This window comes from Nelusetta ayraudi, unplaced genomic scaffold (genome assembly GCF_046127955.1).
Source record: "Nelusetta ayraudi isolate G7.1 ecotype Tasmania unplaced genomic scaffold, CSIRO-AGI_Nayr_v1 ptg000135l, whole genome shotgun sequence".
Taxonomy (NCBI): domain Eukaryota; kingdom Metazoa; phylum Chordata; class Actinopteri; order Tetraodontiformes; family Monacanthidae; genus Nelusetta; species Nelusetta ayraudi.
The window spans coordinates 2948975-2972117 of record NW_027466185.1 but is presented as its reverse complement, the minus strand read 5'-3'; the positions used below and the strand labels follow the sequence as shown (position 1 = coordinate 2972117).

At 48.4% G+C, this 23143-nt stretch overlaps 2 protein-coding genes and 1 non-coding gene across 7 annotated transcripts; 2 read left to right on the top strand and 1 right to left on the bottom strand.

Annotated features, from left to right (window-relative positions):
- Window positions 1-159: 159 nt before the first annotated feature.
- zbed4 (zinc finger, BED-type containing 4) lies at window positions 160-6996 on the bottom strand. 2 transcript variants are annotated; one of them, XM_076011644.1, is made up of 2 exons: window positions 6832-6996; window positions 160-4960 (listed from the first exon to the last, which is right to left on the bottom strand). In XM_076011644.1, the coding sequence occupies exon 2, from the start codon at window positions 4770-4772 to the stop codon at window positions 1002-1004; it is 3771 nt and encodes a 1256-aa protein (XP_075867759.1). In that variant the 5' UTR covers window positions 4773-4960; window positions 6832-6996; the 3' UTR covers window positions 160-1001. The 2 variants fall into 2 exon arrangements, with proteins under 2 accessions (XP_075867759.1, XP_075867760.1); XM_076011645.1 differs by lacking the exon at window positions 6832-6996 and adding an exon at window positions 6278-6762.
- A 631-nt stretch (window positions 6997-7627) lies between these two features.
- On the top strand, window positions 7628-21888 carry LOC142877205 (bromodomain-containing protein 1-like). Of its 4 annotated transcripts, none has more exons than XM_076011640.1 (13): window positions 7635-8299; window positions 9064-10489; window positions 10989-11157; window positions 11707-11838; window positions 11944-12072; window positions 14624-14936; window positions 15024-15410; window positions 17332-17901; window positions 18898-19042; window positions 19140-19273; window positions 20116-20225; window positions 20663-20817; window positions 21688-21888. In XM_076011640.1, the coding sequence occupies exons 2-13, from the start codon at window positions 9081-9083 to the stop codon at window positions 21869-21871; spliced, it is 3837 nt and encodes a 1278-aa protein (XP_075867755.1). In that variant the 5' UTR covers window positions 7635-8299; window positions 9064-9080; the 3' UTR covers window positions 21872-21888. The 4 variants fall into 4 exon arrangements, with proteins under 4 accessions (XP_075867758.1, XP_075867757.1, XP_075867755.1 ...); XM_076011641.1 differs by having other exon boundaries at window positions 7636-8299; window positions 10989-11145; XM_076011643.1 differs by lacking the exon at window positions 20116-20225 and having other exon boundaries at window positions 7628-8299; window positions 10989-11145; window positions 21688-21854.
- trnak-cuu (transfer RNA lysine (anticodon CUU)) lies at window positions 12651-12723 on the top strand. The gene has a single exon. It is a non-coding gene; the product is annotated as a tRNA-Lys (tRNA).
- Window positions 21889-23143: the final 1255 nt, after the last annotated feature.

Below are 23143 nucleotides of genomic sequence, written 5' to 3'. Positions count from 1 at the left end.
AGATGATTTTGTATTTTTTTTTTCAACTCAGCTGTAGCTTTCTCCAGTTAATAAAAATTAAATGAAATATTGTGCTGAAATCTGTGTTTGCAGCTTGTGTTTGATTGTTTAAACATGGCATACAGGATATGTAAAATATACACAAATAAGACTCCTATCTGTGGTATTGCATAAGGAAAACCTTTATTTACAAATGACCACAAAATTTGCATGGTTCCAGTCTTTATGTTAAAACATTTACCAAATTAAGTTCAGAAGTAATTTAATATAAAAAATTTACAGTACATTGTATCACTAAATAATAAACCCATAATTTAATTCCCCTGGACATAAACTTAAAATTGTGCTTAAGAGACAAATTTGTATCCTCCAAACAAACTGCTCCTTCTGAAAATACAGCAATATTATACATCTTATTCAAAACATTGAAGCAAGTTTAAAAAAAAAACTATTTCTAAAAAGGACAGTACCATAAGCCACAAATTCACAATGAAAATTAAATAACATTAACTTAAAACATCTTTCAGTCACAGCATTTATTTTTGGGCCAAGTTTTCATTCAGAAAACATCTATCGATCTTACTCAACACGTATTCATCAAAAAGCATCTCAAAATCATCTGAGCAATTTAAACAAAAAATATTTACAGCATTTTGACCTGAAGTAGTTTTTGGATAAGGCACAAGGAGAGAGTAGACACAAAAAAACGACAACATTGATTTACAAGCAAACACATTTATCACCAACCCCTACAGCTAGAAAAAAAACCCTCCCTCCCTGATACACTTTTGACTGAGACTTGTCATCACAACAGCTTCAAAGTGTTTAACAGTAGTACACAGAATACAATAAACCTCAAAATCAGGCTTTTGCATTGAAAAATTGATCAGTGTATAAATTGATATCTTACATTTTGCTTAAGAGGAGATCCCTCCCCCCCGATTCACAGCAATGCAACTTGGTCCTTGACAAAGGGCTTTCAAGTTAATCAACAGCAATTATCAGTACTGGAAATAAATCAACGGAAGGTTGACCTTGAGGAACAGCAGGCCCTCTAAATTCTCCAGCACTTGCCTGGACTGGTTTAGAGTACAGTTCATGCTCAATGTGCTAAACATTGTCTCTGCTGGGACGATGCTGGGAGGGCAGCCCACGTAACGGGCAGCTACTTTGGCAAGTTCGGGCCACAGGAACTTTTTGAGGTTCCAATAGTCAAGCGGGTCACAGCTTTGATCCAGAATGTCTTCCTCAAGGTACTCCAGCACTGCCAGCTCGGATGATTTTGGCTTCTCTTCTTGCTTTATCTTTTGCCGAATGTCATCCATCAGGGACCAGAGGTTGTCCTTGCTTGAGGGGGAGGTTTTGGATGCGACGGCAGCTTCACTGCAGCCATTGGTGAGGGAGGGGTTCTGTGCCACTGAGGTAGAGGAGGACAAGTCAAGCTCCAGGATAAGATCTTGTTTACATCGCTCGGCTTCTTCCTCTGTAAATAATGAAGTCTTGTATCGTGGGTCCAGCATGGTTGCCCACGCATATCGTGGGTCGTGAAGGACTGAGGACATTCTGCTCACCATGGCTTCCTTTAAAGACCTGAGCATGTTGTCTATGCCCACAGTTTCATCGAACAGCAGGTCTATCTTTCTGTTGAGGATGTGGATGAGTGGTATGACTTGTCCCAGCGTGGCAGTACGGTTGCTCATCTCTCTGTAGGCCACGTCGAAAGGCTTCAGTGCATTGCAGACAGACAGCATCACCTCCCACTGATCACAACTTATAATTTCCCTGAAATTGCACTCAATCGACAACTCGTCGATCGCTTTTTTCTGTTCGACCAGCCGCTCCAGCATACAAAAGGAAGTCCTCCATTTGGACGGAACGTCCTGAATCAGTTGGTTCTCGGGCAGCTCATGGGCTCTCTGCAGCTCAGCAAGCTTCTCCTTGGCCGGCGCCGAGCGATGCACACGCTCACAGATCTTTCGGGCAATACTCAGAAGGTTCTGAACCATTCTCTGGCTCTTTATGGCTTCACTAACTATGAGGTCAATGATGTGCCCAAAACACTGCATGGTGACGTGGCCATGGTCCTCCAAAGTGTTTATGATGGTGTTGTTATCAGTTACCGTGAACCCCTTCTTCAGCCCTGATGAGGTGATCCAAGAATCCCACAGAAACTCAAGCTGCTTTGGGATATCATGCATATCTTGATCACAGTCTATCTGTGAGACACTTAAAAGAGCGGAGCAATGGAAGTCCTGGCCCTGGGGTCGGATGTTTGACTCGTATGTTGCCCAGTGAGCACTTAGGGTCAGGTATTCCCTCGTCTGGCTACTAACCCAAATACTAGTTGTGAAGTGGACCACACCACCCTCAGCCTCCTTCAGGTGGGTCAGTACAACATCCTTCACCCTTTCGTACATGTCTGGTATGGCAGTGCTGGTAAAGTAGGAAGCGGGTGGTAGAGAATACTGAGGCTGGAGGTACTCAAGAAGTCTGTTTAGTCCAGCATTCTCCACCATAGCTGATGGCTGAAGATCCAACGCGAGCATTTCTGCGATAAGTTTGGTTATTTTTTTGGCAACTGGGTGCTGTTCATCAAACCTTTCACAACTCTGTTCTGTTTCATAAACAGTTGTGTCCATGAGCTCTTGTTTAACATTAACATCAGCAGACGGCACATCACCTGAGATAGTATTGTTACTTTCAAGACAATGTCCATGAAACCTCTGCATGTGCCTGAAGAGGCAGCTTGTGCCAAGGTTTGTAGTCTTTTTGCCTCTACTAATTGTGCGGCTACAGTGCAAACATACCACCTTTGTGGGATCAGCAGGTGAGATTGAGAAATGGTTCCACAGTTTTGAAGTCTTTTTGCTGAAAACTGGCATGCTTTGTGGCTTTTTCTCACTCGCAGGGCTCTCAATTTCCCTGGTTGAAATTGACTCCAGAGGGGTGAGATCGGTGAAGGGATGAGGGGGGGAATCCTTCTCATCTGTGCTTTTTGGGGTTCTGAGGACATCTGGGTGGCGTCTCATTAGATGTCTCATCAGACAGCTTGTACCAAAGTCACCCCGTTTCCCCCGACTGATGACGCACGGGCAGTAACGGCACAGTGCTTTCAACTGGTCTCCAGGTGACACTATAAAGTGGTGCCAGACCTCAGATTTGACCCGTTTCATGATTTTCTTGTTTTGCTGGAAAACTGAATGATCCTGAATTAGACTGGGGCCCTCAGAGAGGTCACATGGTGAGGAAGCTAAAGGTGTATCCTCCCCCTGAGTTTTAAAGGACAGTAGAGATGCTTCTTGCCCTGAAAAATGCATTAATTCATCAGATTCCTCTTTAATATCTATCCCTTCCTCTATGTTCTGGGGCAATTCATCTGAAAACGTCTCTGGTGAGGATGGAAGAAGGGGTGACTCCTTTTTTAATTCCAGTGGATCCTGAAGTTGTGCGCGGGAGAGAAGTGAGGGCGGATTTGTATATGGAGGGGGAATGTGATTGCCCTGTCCGTTTTCCTCGATGACAACCTCTTTGTGGGCCCTCCACATGTGACGGATAAGACAGCTCGTACCCAGATCCTTCCCATTTTTACCCCTACTAAATTCATTCATGCAGTGGATGCACACCGCTTTGGAACTGTCCGCAGGTGACAGGTAGAAGTGCTTCCACACAGCAGACCTCCGGCGAGAACTCGAACTTTTTGGGGTCCCGGGAAGGCGCTCGGGCACGCTGTCCGACGTGTCGTCCAGGTTGTTTTCGCTGGGTTGTGAGGATAACAGGGTGCTGCCCACAGACTCGCTCTTGGCAAACAGATCCAGGTTTGGTTCAACTTTGGGCAACACTTCTTTGGATGACAGGTCTGAATTTTCAGCTGAGGAGGTGGACGGTGAAGTGTTCTTTGAGGCAGACGGAGTAATGCTATTTGACAAGTCTCCATTTTTTGGTGAGTTTGGTATTGGAGGTATTAGAGTTGAGACGAGAGAGCTCGCCAGGTTATTTGAGGACACATCTGCTCCGTCTTGTAATAACACAGTGGGGTGAGCCCTTCGTACATGCCTCATTAAGCAACTTGTGCTGAGGTCTTTCTCGTTCTTGCCCCGGCTGAACTCTTTCATGCAGTATAAACAGATTGCTTTGGTACTGTCTCTTGGCGATATGCAAAAATGATTCCATGCTGGAGATTTTTTACGTGGATTGGCGTTGCTTCTCATAGACGACAAAAGGCTCTGAGTGACAGCATCCATGGCAACGTCATAAAGAGTACTTGTGTACCCACTGAGTAAATTGCTATACTCGTCACCATCCCTGCTTCCAAAGGGGCCAAGTGAGCCACCGAAAGCGAGCCTTTCATCATCCTGGCTTTCCTCCTCCATTCCATTTTCATCCCCAGCCTCGCTGACATGTTGGCTTTCTTCGTTGCCATTTTCAAACTTTTCCGTCTCCATGTCGTCCGCTATGTTTAGGCATTTGCTTGAAAGACTGGGAGAAGCTGGATCAGTCTCGCTCGCTAGATCCGACTCCAGCTGTTTTTCATCCTGAGTAGATATATGAAAGGAAGGGGGGGAGTCTTTATCCAGTGTTGTCGACGAACAAGCCGGTGACTTTGCATCCGCGGCCTCATGAGGATTAATGCTGTAGGATTTGAAAACGTATCCATCCTGCCCCTCAATTTTTAGGCAGGTCCCTTTTGCCTCTCTCCTTCTGCTTTCTAATGAGTCAGCGGGTTCACTGATCATGTCCTCGTTCATGTACGAAACCTCTTCCTCTCCGTCCATGGCAGCAGACTTAGGTTTCCTTGCGAATAGTCAGGTCTGCGTTGTCAAATCTAATTGGTTTTTCAGGTGTGCTCATCGACACTGCAGTTCTCAAGCAGGCGTGGTAATATGCGTGTGGCTGTCTGGGACACAGGCTTTCTGCGTGTCCCTCTCCATTGATGACTGGAGTGTAGACACCTTCACGCAACCTGCAGGCACAGAGGGAGAGAGGAAGAGAGAAAAATAGAAGTATATTAAAGAGAATTCAAGACAAACAAGGTCCTACTGCTTGCATTTTCTAAAACTGTGAGAGCGCTCTAAATGTAAATGCCAGATTGTGTTTCAAATCTCTGTTAATTGCAGTAATATAAAATGTTATGGATGTGTAATCTGGTTTAGCACACACAGGAGGGGCACTGAATTTGGGGATTGTGACACAAGTCTCATCTATTGAAGTAGGACCGGTTCAGCCTGTCCCGCCGGTCATCTGGTTGGACCTGCATCTGTAGCCCCTCAATTAACATAGTTCAACAGACAGAAGGAAAAGTGTAGTGTTCTACCTAAATCCATGAAAGATCTTGTCCCCCAGAGATCTGCTGCTAAATACTGCTGGGGTTCATGTCCAAATGAAAGACTTCTTTCCCTCTAATCCTATTGTAAAGTGTATACTACATGTAGGTTTTAATGCTTGCTGGAGACCATGTTCTGATTTACAGAGTGAACAGAAAACCTGGCGTTATTGGCCTGAAAAAAGGAGAAAGGTTTACAAAACCCTTTGCAGTGACAGTTTAGCTGCATCACATGCTTAATTCCTAGAAAACAAAATGACAAACACTAACAACCATACTTGCAAATAGAATAAGCATTTAGACTTGTGTTAGGGTGAAAAAACAGGGAAAATGATCAGAATCCCCACAACTGCAGTAGTAGTTTGGAATGTCTTTGCCTTCACATAAACACAATGCTTGGATTTGATGTGAATCCAGCGTTGCTCTCCTGTGGACGGCTCATTGCAAGACAGAGGATGCTTCACATTGGATGGCTTGTATTTAAGTGACAGAATGTTACATGGTGGCGGGAGTGCTTTCACGTGCGTGGTTATATGTAAATATTAAGACAGATAGACCTGGAGGACTTTAATAAATTACTCATTCACGAGAGAGGAGTCCGCGAAGACAACGCAACCGACACCAAGCAAACACGAGGACGCCTTGGTCCGACAATACCTGCCTGCGTAGCAGGGACAGGAACCCCACTGCAGGACTACTTCACGCCATCTCCATCGAAATGTCACCAAAACAAACGATCCTTCATCCGAATTATAGGCTGGCGAGTGTAAAATTCCTTTATCGTTATCACACGGCGTTGAATTGAGTTGTTCACCAACAAACAAATGAGAATCGATGTGTAAAGTTGGCAGTGAACAGGCTTGTTCCGGGTTTGGCTCAAGAGCTATTCAGGAAGATGAGAGGGACAGCAGAAAAAACTGCCTACGCCGACGAGCTTTTCGCCTTCACATGACTCACCGACTTTCAAACGGCTTCCTTCGAACAAGCTCCCGACTTTGTTCGACAGCTGCTAAAGCAATTCCTCAAACAAACTCTGCGCGTTGCCCCGCGCCCCGTCCATTGGACACACACCGTCACAATGAAACATCTCTGGCAGTTTAGCGACATCATTCGTAAACACCACTACGGTGGCTATCCTGGCGTTAGCTCGGTTAGCCGCAAGGCTAATAAACAGACAAAAACCAACACACGGGCAGACCTCCTCTGCCACCTGCATTTACAGTCCGCACGTAACAGACGACACTACTTTATTAACTACAGCAGTGAGGCTGTAGTGGTCTTAAACCGGACTAGTAATTTTCGGACAACGCCGTGACTGCTAGCTGGTTAGCTGCCAAGCTAGGCCACACACACACACACAGGACACACTACTAGCTAACCTGGCGAGGCAGAACCCAGCCGTGGAGACACACGAACCACACGGGATCCGAATCACACCGACAGTCCGTCGCAAAGTCCCGGCGACGTTAAAAATCATATTTAAACGCGTAAACGCTTTACAGGATACTTACTGCCAAATCTGATGTTAGGTCCCTTGGCTTTCGGCTCTCAAACAGTTAAATATGACACATTTGATTGATCCGGAGGGGGGGATCACTTTGTTGCTTTTGTCTCCTGTTTTTTTTCGCTAGCAGTTCACGTTCGGCCGGAGCAGCTCCACACAGCGTCGGACGGAAGGAACATGTTTAATGATGTCACAGGGTCCTCAACCCCGACGATGGGGGAGAAATATGTCACAGAAATCTATGGGTTTCTTTTATTTTTCTTTTGGCAAAATTAAGCATTCTGGTGAGACTATCCATGAAATGAAAATACGCGCGTGGTCTGTTTTGATATGCCAGTTTATTTATAGCACGTTATGACAGGATACATGGGTGTACATAAACACGTAATAATAATGATGACGATGACGACCATCTTAATAAAGATAATACTAATAATGTGCACATCTCATGAACCTGGTTTAATTACAGCGTTTATGAATTATCCACATCTGCCCGATTAGCGTATCATTAAAGGTTTTTGTTTGTTTGTTTGTTTGTTTTTTAAATTATAAATAAATAAGTAAGTAAGTAAATATTTTTCTGGTGCGTCCGTGTTGCATTCATGGACCACAGTTGTACCTTGGACATTACACAGGCAAACAACAGTACTTGTGTGGCCACGGCGTTATTACACCGTAATGGGTATTACTGGTACTGGTGCTGGTGCTGGTGCTGTTGTTGTTGTTGTTGTTGTTGTTGTTGTTCGTTCGGCGATAAGGAACCACATTCGGACGAACTGGTTACCAGGGTGGGGCATTTTTCTCACCATGCTCTGGTTGAAAAAGTGCTTATTAATCAATGGCCAACGTAAACAAGCAGACTCCCAGAAGGAGCTTTAAAGTCATTTAAAAGCATACACACTCGTTGATGACGTTACACTGTGGCTCGGGGGAGCTAGACGAGAACCTGGGTAGCAGACAGTACTTCGCCCCCCCTGTCCCTTCGGTTCGTGCTTTGTTTAGAGGGGAGCTTGGAGCTTTGTGCCCAGTTGCTCGACAAAAAAGGGGGACGAGCGCGTCGATTGTGTGACAGATGGGCTTTTGTGTGAAACCTACGACTCAACACGAACATGACCTCCAGCGTCACACGTAGAGTAGTGCGTGCGGGTGGGAGTTGTCTGCTTGAAACGCATTGTTGTGTTGGGGGGGATGAGCCGTTTCAGTGCCTCAGCTCTCTGCTGCTTCGACCGCGGCTAGCCTGGCGAGCGACTCAATGAATGGTCCACCAAAGCAAATATACGTGTGCTCGCTCGGGATATTAATGCAGGAACCTTTCAGTTTTTTACCCGCAGCCGAATTGAAATTAACATCGCCCGTTGGATGAAAACACTGTGTGCGGAATTAAAGCCACTTAGCAGGCCGTGTCGCCGTTGCTTTGTAAGGCTTCTGGCTAGCAGCGCTCCTCCTCCGCTAGCAAAACTGTTGGTGAAACAGAGGTATGTGATTTGTGTGGGTTTTCTTTTTTTTAACGCTTGGTTGTTTACCGCACGAAGACAGGTAGGCATGTCGTTTCAACGTAAAACTGTGCGTTATAAGGCTGCGCATTGAATACGAACGGCGATGTTGTTGTTGTTTAAGAGCTCCCGTCCTGTTTGACGCCATTTGCCCCGTTTACGGGGTGGCTAACCCCTTTTGCTAGTTAGCTAGGTGGCTAATGTTATTGTTAGCAACTTGGCCACTGTTGACTGTGAAGTCGTGAATGGAAGGGCACTTGGGCAAGTGACCCAAATGGGCAAGTGTTAACTCCTGCGCAGTGTGATATAAGGTGAACCTTGTGCCCTCCCCCCTCCCACGGAACTTAAATGACTCATCTCATTGAATAAACTGTAACGTGTGGCTGGGCACCTCACAGGTCGTATTTATGTTCTAATGTCATTCAGATCTGCACAGTTGTTACTGAAAGCAGCTGGTGTAAGGAATACCCTCTTAGAGTTAACACTTCTGAACGCATTGAAAGCACGTTTGATTCAATTGGACTGCCGTATATATGTATATATATATATATATATATATATATATTTTTTTTTTAAATATTTATATATGTATATATATTTTCTTTAGCACTGTCAATTGTTTTTCGTAGTCATTCTTCAAACATGTTCTTGGTTTAAGAATTTGTATTTCAAAGTCGAGTGGTTTGGACCCCGTAGATCTTGTTCAAAATCGCTAATGCCAATCCACAATCAATGTGCCTCCACAGCAACACGGAGCGTCAAGATGAAGAAGAAAACTCGGCAGCACCGGAGCCCGGTGCCGCAGAGGCCTTCGTCCCCCATCAAGCCCTCCCCCAACAAGCAGATCTTGACCTACGCTCAGGCACAGCGCATGGTCGAGTTGGACATCGACGGCCGTGTCCATCGGATCAGCATATTTGACCAGCTGGACGTGATATCGGACGACGATCCGATGGTGCAGGAGATGATGGAGTGCACCAGCAACAAGGAGAACGCAGAGAAACCGCAGCAGCAGGTTCTCCTCCGCTCCGTCCGACTTAAGAACAACCAGGAAAAGAGGAACGCTGCGTTGGGCATCACGGGCCACGGGGACGGAGGGCCGCATCAGACCAACGTTAGCGCCGGCCCAAAGCTTCCGGAGCCTAAGTTTCGGACCGTGGAATACAACCTTCCAGCAGTTCCCAAACGCCCAGCCGCCTATTACAAGTTCGCCGAGAAGACGGAAGAAGAGCTGGACGAGGAAACGGAGTACGACATGGACGAAGAAGATTACGCCTGGCTGGATTTGGTCAACGAGAAGCGCAGGAACGAAGGCGTCAGCCAGGTCTCCTATAACGTCTTTGAGTTCCTGGTGGACCGCTTTGAGAAAGAGCTCTACCTGGAGAGCCTGGACCAGTGCAGCGAGAAGCAGGCGTCGGTGGACGAGGACGCCGTCTGCTGCATCTGCATGGACGGCGAGTGTCACGACAGCAACGCCATCCTGTTCTGCGACGTGTGCAACGTGGCCGTGCACCAGGAGTGCTACGGTGTGCCCTACGTCCCCGAGGGCCAGTGGCTCTGCAGACACTGCCTCCAGTCATTCGGCCAGCTCGCCAACTGCGTCCTTTGCCCCAACAAGGGCGGAGCGGTGAAGAAGACGGACGACGACCGTTGGGGCCACGTGGTGTGCGCGCTGTGGGTGCCCGAGGTGGGCTTCTCCAACACCACCTTCATCGAGCCCATCAACGGCGTGCGCAACATCCCCCCGGCACGCTGGAAGCTCACCTGCTACCTGTGCAAGGAGCGCGGCGTGGGCGCGTGCATCCAGTGCCACAAGGCCAACTGCTACACGGCGTTCCACGTGAGCTGCGCGCAGAAGGCGGGCCTCTTCATGCGGATGGAGCCCGTGAAAGACGTGAAGGAGGACGGCGAGCCGGCGATCTTCGTGAAGAAGACGGCCTACTGCGGGGCCCACACGCCCAAGGGCTGCGTGCGGAGGCCCCTCGCCATCTACGACGAGGCCCGGCCCCGCAACGGACTGCGCTCCAGGGCGGAGAGGGCGAGGTGCGCGGGCAGAGGGCAGTCCAAGGGGAAGCAGAAGAGGAAGAGCAAGAGCAGGAAGGCCGAGCCCGACCCCGACCCCGGCAGCGGAGACCTCACCCCGACCACTGTGCCTTCATTTCCTGCTCACAGGTACGCCTGCAGGATTTAGTCATGTGGTCGTTGCTGATGCTTTCCCTCTGTCATCTGTTTGAGTGCATTGTCATGAATGACGAGCAGGATCCCAAATCAATTTTTTGACTGGCCAGCCAACCAGTAGATAGGAAAAAGTCTGCCAGCCACGCTGAATAGTACATTTCCTTTTTAGTTGTTCTATATACATTTCATTATTCATATTCATTCCATTGAGATATTATTGATTAACGTTGGAAACAAACTTCAAAAGAGTCCAGCAAAGTTGAAGCCAATTACTTTTAATATACTGATGATTGAATGAATGAAATAACACTGCTGCTGCTGCTGCTGCTGCTGCTGCTGCTGCTACTGCTACTACTGCTGCTGCTGTGTATGTGTGTGTGTGTGTTTAAAGGATAAAAGGTTTAAAGTCTGCGTTCTGAACCAATTATCCTGCTCACGCCTTCTAAACCACGCTAGCGGTCAACCCCTGACTCCGCCCCCCTGTCCCCTTCAGGTTGCAAACCATTCTGAACCAGGTGTCGATCCAGAAGAAGAAAGCATTTGTGGAGCTGGTCCTAAATTACTGGAAGCTCAAGAGGCAATCCCGGAATGGCCTTCCGCTCGTCAGGCGCCTTCAGACAAGCCTGCAGTCTCAGAAGAATGCGCAGCCGGTTTGTTCATCTGTCAGTCACCCCACGGAGGCTTTCAGTCTTCGTTTTACTGTTTTTCTGTAGCAAAGTAGATTTTTTTTTGACTTTTATGTTGCTCCGTATCTCGAGGTTGATTTTAAGAATATGAAGCGTTCCTCTTAAAGGTCCCATCTTGTGCTAAAACAATGACACACGTTTAGTGTCAGTGACCTTTCAAACAGTGGGGGTAAAAAAGCCATCCTTGCTTACACCACCTGTTGGAAAGTGTGTGCTAAAACATTCAAATCAGTGATGTCACAGACTTCTGTTCAGGTTTGCGACCTGTGTTTTGCCTCTGACCACCCTGTAGCCACCAGGTCTTTTCTCTGTGTGATATGCGAGACGAGCAATCGTGCAAGACTCCTGCGCCGAGTTTGACCAGAAAAGATTAGAATTCACGAACCCATTCTCAGGATGAAAATGTCCTTTGATTTTGAAATGTCCCTTTTTGTTAGCTCGTGAAGTTGTTTGTGCAGAACATAAACAGCAGGGGGCTTTGTCTTGCATTCCGTTCATTTTCCACCTTGGCTTTCCCCCCCGAAGGGCCAAAACGAGGAGGAAAGCCGGGCGCTCAAGGAGCAGCTGAAGGAATGGCATCGCCTCCGCCACGACCTGGAGCGGGCCCGGCTGCTGCTGGAGCTCATCCGCAAGCGGGAGAAGCTCAAGAGGGAGGAGGTAGCGGTCGCAGCGCAGCCGTCGCACCCCTTCTGCCAGTCTGCGGGACGAGCGGGCGGGCGGGCGAGGGTTAACCTTGAAATTTAATTTTGTGTCTGGCCGCAGATCAAACAGCAGGAAGCTCTCCTGGAAATGCAGCTGACCCCCTTCAGCATTTTGCTCAGAGCCCTCCTGGACCAGCTGCAAGCCAAAGACCAGGCCAGGATCTTCACCCAGCCGGTGGACGTCAGCGAGGTGAAACGCACTTTACTCACTAACCTCACTTTGTCATTGCTGCTGCAATTCTTATGCACTTTTTACTGGGTGTTTTTTTTTACTTCTCAGGGTTTATTGACGTTGACCACACAACCGGGTCTTGTGTCACTCATTGTCACAAGCGCTTGAGATTGCTTAACTACCCCTGTGAGCTCCGCTTAGAAAGACCGTGCGCTGACTTCCTGATTGGGGCGTCAGACTGGACTTGCCGGTTCCACAGAGTCACAGAGTCACAGAGTCAAACAAGCTGCAGTGCATTTTAATAATTGAGCGATCACGGTTGAGCGGAGCTGATGAATGCCAAAAGAGCCGGCAGATGCAGAAGCGTAATTATAGCGTTTGCTCTCCGTTCAGCACTTATCTGTGAAGGCTCACGCCGCCCTGCCCCCCCCCCTGTTTGTCAGTGTTGAGTAACGTGACTTCCTGGCAAGCTGTGTGTGTGTGTGTGTGTGTGTGTGTGTGTGTGTGTGTGTGTGTGTGTGTGTGTGTGTGTGTGTAACCCGAGACACCGGCAGTTGGGTGAGAGCTTTGCAATGCGGGAGGAAGTGCAGTGGTACGCCCGGCTAGCTCAGTCGGTAGAGCATGAGACTCTTAATCTCAGGGTCGTGGGTTCGAGCCCCACGTTGGGCGTTGGCTTTTTGAGCCCATTAGTTGATTGTGAGGAGCTCTTGGGTGAGAGACAGTGTTGCTTTTTTTTTTTCTAGCAATATTTGCTGATGTGAGTGCCAGTATGCCACCCGACTGACGCTGTTTCCTGTTGAAGCTGCATGTTTCATTCAAATCCTCTGAGCTGAAAGGAGGATTTAAAATCCCATATACAAGTTTTCTTTTCTTTCTTCTATTTTTAAATGTAGCTTTGCAGATACAATCTTTAGTAATTACATTCAGTGAACCTATCACTAGGGATGCCCCAATCACATTTTTTTTTGGTCCCCATTTTTTTATGATGAGAAATTGGCAATCTCGATTTTTTTCTTCCCTTGAATAAACTGAATCCAGACTTTTCTCTTGGTGCAAAATAAATTGGATTGTTTGCTTCAATGATCAATCCATGCTTAGCATTTCCTCACCGCTTCGTTTATTTTACAAATTGAAGAACACAGTGAGCATGCGGACATAAGACATAAATAAAGTATGGAATAATGATGTCAAGTTGTGCCTATAAAGTGAGTACATTCACTTTGAAAGTGCATTTGAAGCTTGGTGCTGACTTCACTCTTTGCTCAGTAAATGCAGCGTAGACCTTGTAAAGATAATGTAAGCTTCACTGAATCAGTAACTTCCGTTACAGTAAACCTCTGATACAAAATGAGCTTGTAAAAATGTAGCGGCTGAAGTTTAACACTGCTCAGTAACAAAAGACTAGAGCCAAATATAGATCAAATAAAATAAACAATTATTATGTTCATGTAACTTATCAAGTAAGTCCATGTGTGTTCAGAGATTGGGGACGGCTGCACTCTTTGCTCAGTAAATAAAATCCATCAGTAACTTCAGTTACAGTAAACCACCAAAGCAAAATGAACTGAAATCAGTGTAGCAGTTCATGGCTATCACAGCTAACTCATGGCTAGCACAGCTAACTTGTCTTGTCTTAAACTAGCGAGCAGCGTTTGCTGCTTCCAACCAGCTCAGTAGCAGCGCTGTATTCCTTGTAGTTTCTTGAGATGTTGAATTACATTAGTTGTGTTACAGGAAGCCCTGTAGCTTCCACCACGTGAAACCATCAGCTTGCAGACTTTGTATTTTGCTGCAGGTCTGCATTGTTCTTCCAACTCGTAGAATCGCCACACGGCCAACACTGTTGTTTTGTTTTCGAATGCGGAGACGTGCGGCCGGGCGGAAACCTTCGATCTCAACACGTCTCGTCTGTTCGGAGCACCGCACTGAAGACTGCTAGAGGGCAGAAATGCGCCTCTTATTTATACATTGCGAACTATAAATGCATATCGTAATTGATATATTTCAAGATCGGATCGGGGATTTTTATCGCAGATTGGCCGATCACCGATCTAACGAATGCTAAATTTGCATGGCGGATCGGATCGGATCGGGACATCCCTACCTATCACTGATCTGCAGCTACTCCCAAGTCCAAAAGAAATCACTGATTCTCAGTATAAAAAGTGTCTTTGAGCAGCGGGAGATTGCAGTCTCATGTCGAGCAGGTGTTTGTTGAGCCTCTTTTTGAAGGCGTGACCTTTAAGGTTTAAGGCTCTTTAAAGTTTTCTAGCAACAGGGTGTCTGACTGCCCTGGAAGGGTCAAATGTTTGTCCTTCACTCCTTTCACTCCATCCATTTCCTTCCTTAGCAAGATGGCAGTGCAAGATGCTAGAGAGCAGCGAGCTGGGAGCAAGACCCTTGCTGTGTATTCTGATAGCGAACTAAGAATTGTTCTGTTCTCTTATTGTACTGCCAGTTTACACATTTGTGTATGTATTTCTTGGCTGCATGTTAAACTTTTGCTGATGTAAAAATCATAAATGAAGCCAAATTTTACACACGCTCCTCCGCTTCTCCGGCCCCGAAGGTCCCCGACTACTTTGACCACATCAAGCACCCGATGGACTTCACCACCATGCGGCAGCGCATCGACGCGCAGGACTACAGCAACCTGGAGCAGTTTGAGAGCGACTTCAACCTCATCGTGGACAACTGCATGACCTACAACTCCAAGGACACCTACTTCTACCGGGCCGCCGTGCGCCTCAGGGACCAGGGCGGCGCCCTGCTCCGCAGGGCCCGGCGGGACGTGGAGAAGATCGGCTTGGACCGGGACAGCGCCATGCACCTGGACGAGGCGCCCGAGATGAAGGTGCAGCCGTCCTTCTCCTGGGAGGACGGTAAGTGCGGCCACGTTGGTGCGTCCGCCTCGGTGGTCGACTCCCACCTCACTCACACCGCCCTTCTCCCCCCCCCCCACCCCCCAGTGGACCGCCTGCTGCTGCCGGCCAACCGCGAGCACCTGCCGCTGGACAGGCAGCTGCTGCAGCTCCTGGAGAAGTTCGACCTGACGTGCGGCATGAAGTCCAGCCCCTCCCGCAGCAAGCGGCTCAAGCTGCTCAAGAAGACCATCAACGACGTGCGCAACGAGATGAGCCTCCGCAGGGTCCGCCCCTCCCACCACCACCACCACCATCACCATCACCACCACCACCACCACCACCACCCCTCCTCCTCCTCCTCCTCCTCCTCTTCCTCCACCTTGATAGCCGCCTCTGTGGACCCACCGTCGTCTTGGCCGGGGGCCGCGTGTCCGGAGCTGGAGATTCCCAAGGAGATTCCCAAGCCCAACGGACTTTTCCCAGAGGACGAGGGTACGTACGGACCGAACACACAAAGTTCAGAGGCCGGAGTGAAGAGCGCAGTCACACGGTTGAGCAGCAGCCAGTCACATTTGCGCCTTATTATTGCTTTCAGCTCGACACTCATCTGTGGTGATTAATCTATGAGATCCCGCTGACCGCATGCGTATTTTTGCGGCTTTGAAAGAGAAGCTTATAAAAAAAAAAAAATCAAGTGTTGTTTTTATGACTGACAATCAATTTATTTTTTTCCCCTTGCTGAGGTGGAACTCAGCTCTTGCAACAACCCTCTGCTCACTTCCTCACTTCCTCATAGAGCGTTCGGAACCTCCTTTAAGACCACAGCTTGTGGAAATGTGTGAAAAATGTGAGCACAGTTTAATGACAGCTGAAGATGAATGTATTTTAACTGGTTAATATAGTATAGAAAAATTCAACCTGTTTTATTTCCCCCCCAAAAACATAATTCTCCAGTGCGCCACTAGAGGGAGCTCTAGTCTCACCATTAAGCCTGGGTATATCACTGCCACAGAAAAAAAATCCTTTCTCGTTCTCAACACAGTTATATATCTGCCACAGCTGGATTCAGAAATTCCACAGCAGCTGGAATGATGTTTCTGAATGCCAGTGAAGAATATTCTCTCTGCAAAAACAGCTAACCTGTTGGACAACATTGCGTTTCCGACTTCATGGGAACAACGGCCTACTCTGTGTCTCAGCTTGAGAGGCTGTTGGAGCGTGGCCTCGAGGGAGCCGGGTGTTGAGCTACGAAGCGCCTCCAAAGTGACACCAACAGACAGGAACGTGTTGAGGGAGGCTTGAACGCAGCGGCTGTGCGCTGCAGCGGCGGCAGCGGCGGTGAACCCGGCCAGTGACTCTGCGGTGCTGAGCTCTCAACAGACAGTCACACTGAGGCTGGGAGGAGGAGAGGAGGGGGGAAGAGAAAAGGGAAAAGTCATTTTGCTCTCATTTCTTATTTATACGGGCGCCCGGGTGTTATGCTAAACAGCACCTGGCTTTAAATTTTATGACTGAAGCCCCACAGCGATGCGCTGGCTCAGCGCTCCTGCAGGTACAGAGTGTAGACGCTGCAACTCATTGGGAAAACAAAACAAAAAAACAGTCAGAGTGTAAGACCGTAAATGTGTTCCTCTTCTTGTCATCTTTATGTTGCATCTTTTTCTTTTCTTTTTTTTTCTTTTATTGAAACCCTTTTTCTTCCACGTAAGAACGCGCTGCACTTCATTCGTCCCTGGCGTTGTGTTAAGCGCCCGCCGGAGCCGCGGGATCGATGTTTTCAAACGGTCTGTCTGTCAGTAGCTACGGGCGAAACAGATGCGCAGTCTGCGCCGCCTGCATTAATCATCCGCACTCTCAGGTGTGTTTGCCCTGCGCCTGAATTTTCATATCTTCATTTGTGTTCACGTTCATTTTGAGTTCCAGTTTGCTGTGTGTGTGTGTTTGAAAAAAGAAAACACCTTTATTCAAGGTTAACTTTCAGAAATAAAAGGAGAAATGCAAGTGTACTTCTAATAATAATAGTATCTAAACACAATATGTCAGTGTAAAGGTCTCATGCAATGCAAGTCTTACTTTAAAGTCCAGCCTTTGCAACATTGTCCTGCTCCCCTTGTGACCAGGGCCTTCAAATCAGACCTTTGTGATGTCAGAAAGGGGTAATGAACCTTTTCCCTGGTTTGTGGTAGTGCCCACATCCAGGAGTTGGCCCCGCCCTCTGAAACCTCCTCCTTTCTGCCTCCTTGCAAACATGTGGAAGGTCCACTTGTGATGCTAAAAGCAGGTCTTCTTTTGCCACCGGGTGCAAACACCGGGCTAAATACGCAGTTTTTCCTGTCGGCTTGCTTCTGTCGGGGACTCGTCGAGGCTGAATGATGAAAGTCAGAGCTTTTTTCTCTTCTTCTCTTGCCCACAGGAGACAAGTCCCTCCCCCCGAAGCTGGAGCTCTCCGACTCCATCCCCCCCCTCATCCATTCGGAAGCGGACCCCGAGCCGCCCACCCTCAGGCCAATTGACGCCGCCCCCGACTGCGACGACAAGGCGGCCGACCGGAGCCCCGCCTCCGACAGCGAGCTGCCGGAGCTGCTGTCCTCGGCCGCGCCGCGCCTCAACGGCTACGCCCGCGACCCCCTGCTGGAGGGCGACGTGAGTGTGGTAGCCACGTCGACCCTTGCCGAGGCCGCCGCCGGCCCCGTTGGCCGCCGCACCGCCGTGCTCTTCCGCAAGTCCAAGTCGGCCGCTGCCGCCGCCGCCGCCGCCGTGCTCCACAAGCCCGAGGCGGCGGACGGCGAGGACGTGGAGCAGGAGGACGAGGACGCCGCGGGCGGCCTGGGCTCCAAGTCCTTCCTGTCGGTGGTCATCCCCCGGCTGGAGACCCTGCTGCACAAGAGGAAGAGGAAGCACAGCGGCAGCCAGGAGAGCGAGGAGGAGGGGGCGGGGCACGAGGAGGAGGAGGGCGAGTCGCCGGTGAAGCAGCTCAACACGGGTGAGTCGCCAGGTCTGCACGAGAAGCACAAAGCATTTTTGTGGTAAAATGAAATTGGAAAAAAGATCAGTTTGATTTTTCAGTTTTTCCCTTAACTCTGGGTTTCCACGGTCACGGAAGACCTGGAAAAGTCATGGAATTTACAAATGCCATTTTCCAGAACAGGAAAAGTCATAGAACTTTGTAAAATCACTAAATGTTTTGGAAAAGTCATGAAATTGGCCAGTTCCCCTTTCAAACCAGTCTGAGAGTCTTTTGTTGTTCTGTCCTAACGGATGCTGTCCGTGGCCCCGGCAGCTCAACCATCAATCCATGAACAGAATGATCCCAGTCGACTGGCTCCGTCTATGTAGTTCAGTCCAATTATCATTATTATTGTCCAGAACATGAAAAACGGCCAGCAGTTCATCTCATTCATTTTCTCTTCATCGTTGGGATGGAATTGCCCGGGCCTTGCACCGCTGTGGTTTTTATTAACGTTCTTATTTGAGTGTGAGTTGCTGAAGCAATTATGTTGAAGTATGTGAATTCAATGCTAGGTGGAAAAGTGACGGAAAAGTTTTGAGATTTTGTTCCGTCAGTAGGGGGCAGTGTGCTGGAGCGTTTCTTTTCTCTCCGCTGCTGTTGCCTCCAAAAGGTGTTGCGGTTGAAATCTCACAGGGCCGATGTTCCCTGCTTACCTTTTCCTCTTGAGGAAAAAGGTTTGCGGCTTGGCTTTGCATTGTCACTGTGCAGCCGGCGGGGTCGGTTTCCATTCATCCACATTGATCCCCATCACTCTAGCATTAAAAACCCCTCGTGATGCTCTTTCATTGGATTGTTTCTATCAAACCTTGACGTTTTGCATGGAATTCAACAGTTCCCGGCGTGATCGCTCACTGTAGTGTTGCAAAACGCTCATCGTGTAGTCTGCCGTTGACGAAGGAACCCGGAGCCGCCGTCCGGGCCTCAGTCGGCCCATTTGCGTTGTTGTTGATTTCTTGCGTCTCCGTGCAGGTCTGTCCAGCGGCTTCCTGGAGGAGGAAGAGGAGAAGGAGCTCGTCGACTCCTCCGGCGCCCCCCGCAGGGCGGCCGAGCCGCGGAGACGCTGCGCCTCCGAGTCGTCCATCTCCTCCTGCAGCAGCCTGCCGGGCAGCACCAGGTGAGGGAGCCCAGGCCTCCGCCCGTCCACGCTCAGCCGCTGTTTATTGTTTCGTCCTGAATGCCAACTCTCTGCCGTGTCTCCCCCCACCCCCCAGCACCACCCTCAGCCTCCCAAAGTGCGGCAAGGGGAAACCCGCCCTGGTCCGGAGGAACACGGTGGACGACAAGAGCGAGTTGATCGCCTGCATCGAAACTGGGAATTTCGCCAGAGCGGCTCGGATCGCAGCAGGTACGTTGGCCGCTTTAGAAGGATGCTTTGCCCGGCCCTGGCTTCTGCTCACCTGCTTCTCCTCTTCTCTCTGATTCCTCTTTTTTTGCTTGAAAGAAATTGAACAATTTGGCTCATGCAAAGGTTCCTTTTTGCTCAAGTTCAGTTTCAACTTGTAATGAATCCCTGCAAGTATGCAAAAGGTTTCCTCAGCTTGGAGGCGCATAAAAGTAAATAGGCCTTATTTATCAAACGGCGCTGCAGCTTCCTGAGACTCTCAACAATGTTCAACGTTGCTTTTCGTGATTGACTTAAAAATGCAACCACCCTGTTGCTCTCTGGCGCTGCCTGCCGTGTGTCATTTCCAGGTGTCTGTCACTCTCCCACCCAGCGCCTTGTAATCGTCTTAAATGATTCTAAATTCGAGGAGGATGACAGATTTTACCTGGTGGCGCTGGCAGACACCTGGCATTTGGACACCCAAAGCTGGGTTGGGAGTTGGTAGCGGGCGAACCAGCCAGTTTCCTGTGAACTCTGGCGGTGGGTCTGAACCCCCGTGTTTGCCACCGTGGAGTGAAGCCAGCCTGAATGCAGGGACTCGTGCAAAGGCTTCAAGTTTACGTTTGGCCAACAAAAACACCAGAAATCCTGGCAAATTTAAATATCTGTCATTTACTGACGGCCCCCCCCCTCCCTCCCAGAGCAGCAAAAGTTCATTTCCAGCCCTGACGCCCCCCTGCGCCCCTGCCTCTGCACCCGAAGCTCGCCTTTCTGGAAATGTCTTTCTGTGTGTGTGTGTGCGTGTGTTGGACGACCCCCCCCCAACGTAACTTGTTTGGTTGTTGTTGTTCCCGCTTCCCTAGAGGTTGGCAACAGCAATATTTGGATGCCCGCTAGCGCTGCAACAGTTGCATTGGAACCCCTAAAGCTAGTTTGGGCCAAATGTAGTGGATACCCTTCCTACCCTGCCTTGGTGAGTGTTTTCTTTGGTCGGGATCGAGAGCATGACAATCGCCGGCTGAATGTGATGTGACTCTTGTCGTCTCTTCACGCTGAGCTTTGGCCACATTGGGGCAAAGTCTGTCACTCTGTCGCGCTCCAGCGTGAAGAGATCGCTCTGACCCCTCAGCTGTCCTTGGTGTCGGAGGGGGGACAGTTCCAACTTATTAATAAAAACAAAACAAAAAAATCCCCCTTTTATCCTCTAGGTGGCAGCATTTGACCGCCAACAGCAACTAATGGTTTCACAAAAGGACAAATGAGGCAAAGGGATGAAGTGTGCATGTGTTTTGCATGTTTGATTGCCTATGCTGGGGTTTTTTTGGGCGTTTTTTTTTTTTTTTTTTTAAGCGTCCTAACATTCCACCCCCCCACCCCCCGCCCCCATCTCCCCCGCCCCGCTGTGTGCAGATCATCGACCCCCACATGCCTCGGGTGGGCTGCCAGCACAACGGCGTGTCCATCCCCATGCCCCCCATGGACGTGCTGCGCATCGGCGAGCAGATGCAGTACAAGACGGAGGAGAAGCTCTACCTCGTGCTCTTCTTCGACAACAAGCGCAGCTGGTGAGCGCCGCTTCCTCGCTAACGCAGCCTTTTTTCTTTTTTTTTCCCATTCCCCCGCCTGTAGCCGCCCGACACCTCACGTCAAGAGACGACAAATAGCTCCTGGAATTGTATTCTCCTGTTGCACCCCTTGTGTTTTTCGGCCCTTTTTTCCCCTGTCAACCCCAGCTGTCGCCTTTTGTCTCTGCTTCCTCGAGGGGGGAAAAAAAAATTACAACCGAAATGTAAAATATGTACTCTTAATACATCTGGGATTTCTTTTTTTTTTTTTTACAACCGGCGGTTAATGAAAATGTTTGTTTTTTTCCAATAGTGGTGCTCAGTTGAATCCTCCTTGATCTGCGGGGCTTAAGGCACTTATTAACAATGTATTTATTCACTTTTCAAGAGGGACTACCGCACGCAAGAGCCGTCAATATATAGGGTATCAGTTTGTGGATAAAGTAGCATTTGAGTGCATAAATGATTTTCTTTGCAGTTGTTTCCTCTTTTTCTCTCTCTTGTTTCAATGTTACATATTTTCCATCGTCTTGAACAAATGAAAAAAAAAATCACAATCTTTGCAGTTATCTATTGGATTTAGACTAAAGCTGCATTGTAGTGATTTGGTTTTGATTATGAAAATATGTAAAAAAAAAAAAAAAAAAAAGAAAAAATTCACACAGTAAGCAGAAAACCTTCACCACTCAATACACTTTGCAGTTGTTTCTTGCCAATACATTTCAGTCAAAATGTCCACTGCACACAAAAAAATAACAGAAAAAAAAAATCCATCATTTATTGACATTGAGGCCTAAAAATGATTCTTCCAGGCTTGTTAATCGCTCCGTTGTTGACATGGATGTCGTCTCCCCTGCGCCGACCTTTCAGGCAGTGGCTTCCTAGATCCAAGATGGTGCCGCTGGGCATGGACAAGACCATCGACAAGATCAAACTGATGGAGGGCCGCACGTCCAGCATCCGCAAGGCCGTCCAGTTGGCCTTCAGCCGCGCCATGAACCACCTGAGCATCGTGCAGGACGAGCCAGTCAGCGACCTCAGCGACGTGGACTGACGACCTCAGTCACTCTCTCCCTCACACACACACACACACACACATACACGCACGCACGCACGCACGCACGCACACACACACACACACACACACACACACAACGCCCTCTCCCGGTACCAAATACTTCCTCCTCTACCCGCTCCTCATCTCCGAAGGAGACTCAGATGTTTACTGGGCGGCCGCCCTGACAGGTGCCCCCCCACCACTCCACCCCGACCCCCACTCCCCACACACACACACACACACACACACACACACTTTCGCACACACTCCCACAACGTGCCGACGTGACGGCTGCTGCTCAAAATGAATGTGTCCACCCTCTCGTCTCGCCGGGCAGGTGACTTGTGTCCCCAGAGACTGCTTTTTTTTTCCATTTGTCACTCCAAACATTTCCAGTCATCGTGTCCAGGCCCAGATGGAGGCTTCCATCAAAGGGCCCGAGGTGGTTGTTGTTGTTTTTTTTTTGTATGAGTACAGCCAGGTTTTGACTGTGAAATCATGTCAGATTGGTCTGAAATCATCAACGAGCGAAAGGTCCCACATTATGCAAAGTTCACTTTTTTCTGAAGCACAGCGACACGTTTGTGTCTGGGCTGTCGCTGAACTCCCAGGAAATGAAAAGGGTCCATCCTTCCATTCTTTCAGTTGCTTGCTTCAATTTTTCACACAAGGGCACTGTCAAGTGTTGACTCCACCCCTGAGACCATGTTTTGAGACCAAATAGGCCGAATAATTTGACAAAGCATCGGTTTGAGTTTTTTTTTTTTTTGTTTTTAATTTGTTTTAAAGGAGAATATAAACATAGGGCTAAATATGCTGTTTTTGGAACATCCTGGCAATTTTATCATACAAGGCTGCTAAACTGGAATCTTGGATTTAAAAATAAAAGGAGTGAGGTCTGAGAATGGGTAAAAAACACATACCATGTTTGGAAAAACAAAGCATTTATTCCCTCGCACATTCGCTAAAGTGGACAATAAAAAAGGTTTCCTGTTCATCGGCTGTAGCAAACTGTACGCACCAGTCATCTTCATTTCCTCCGTTGTGTTAAAGCTGTATATAACCTGTAGAGTCGACCACACTAACTTATTTTGTAGTTTTGACAAAAAAAGGATACTGTACAGGGGTTTTTCTTAGTATTTATACTTGATGCATTCTGGGCAGCAGGAGCGAGTGACAGCCCTGCGCCATGGACGCAAGTTACAAGCAGAAGCCTTAGTGTTGAGATTAGGGCTAAGACCTTTGTGTTTCTGAGAGGTGTGAAAGTAT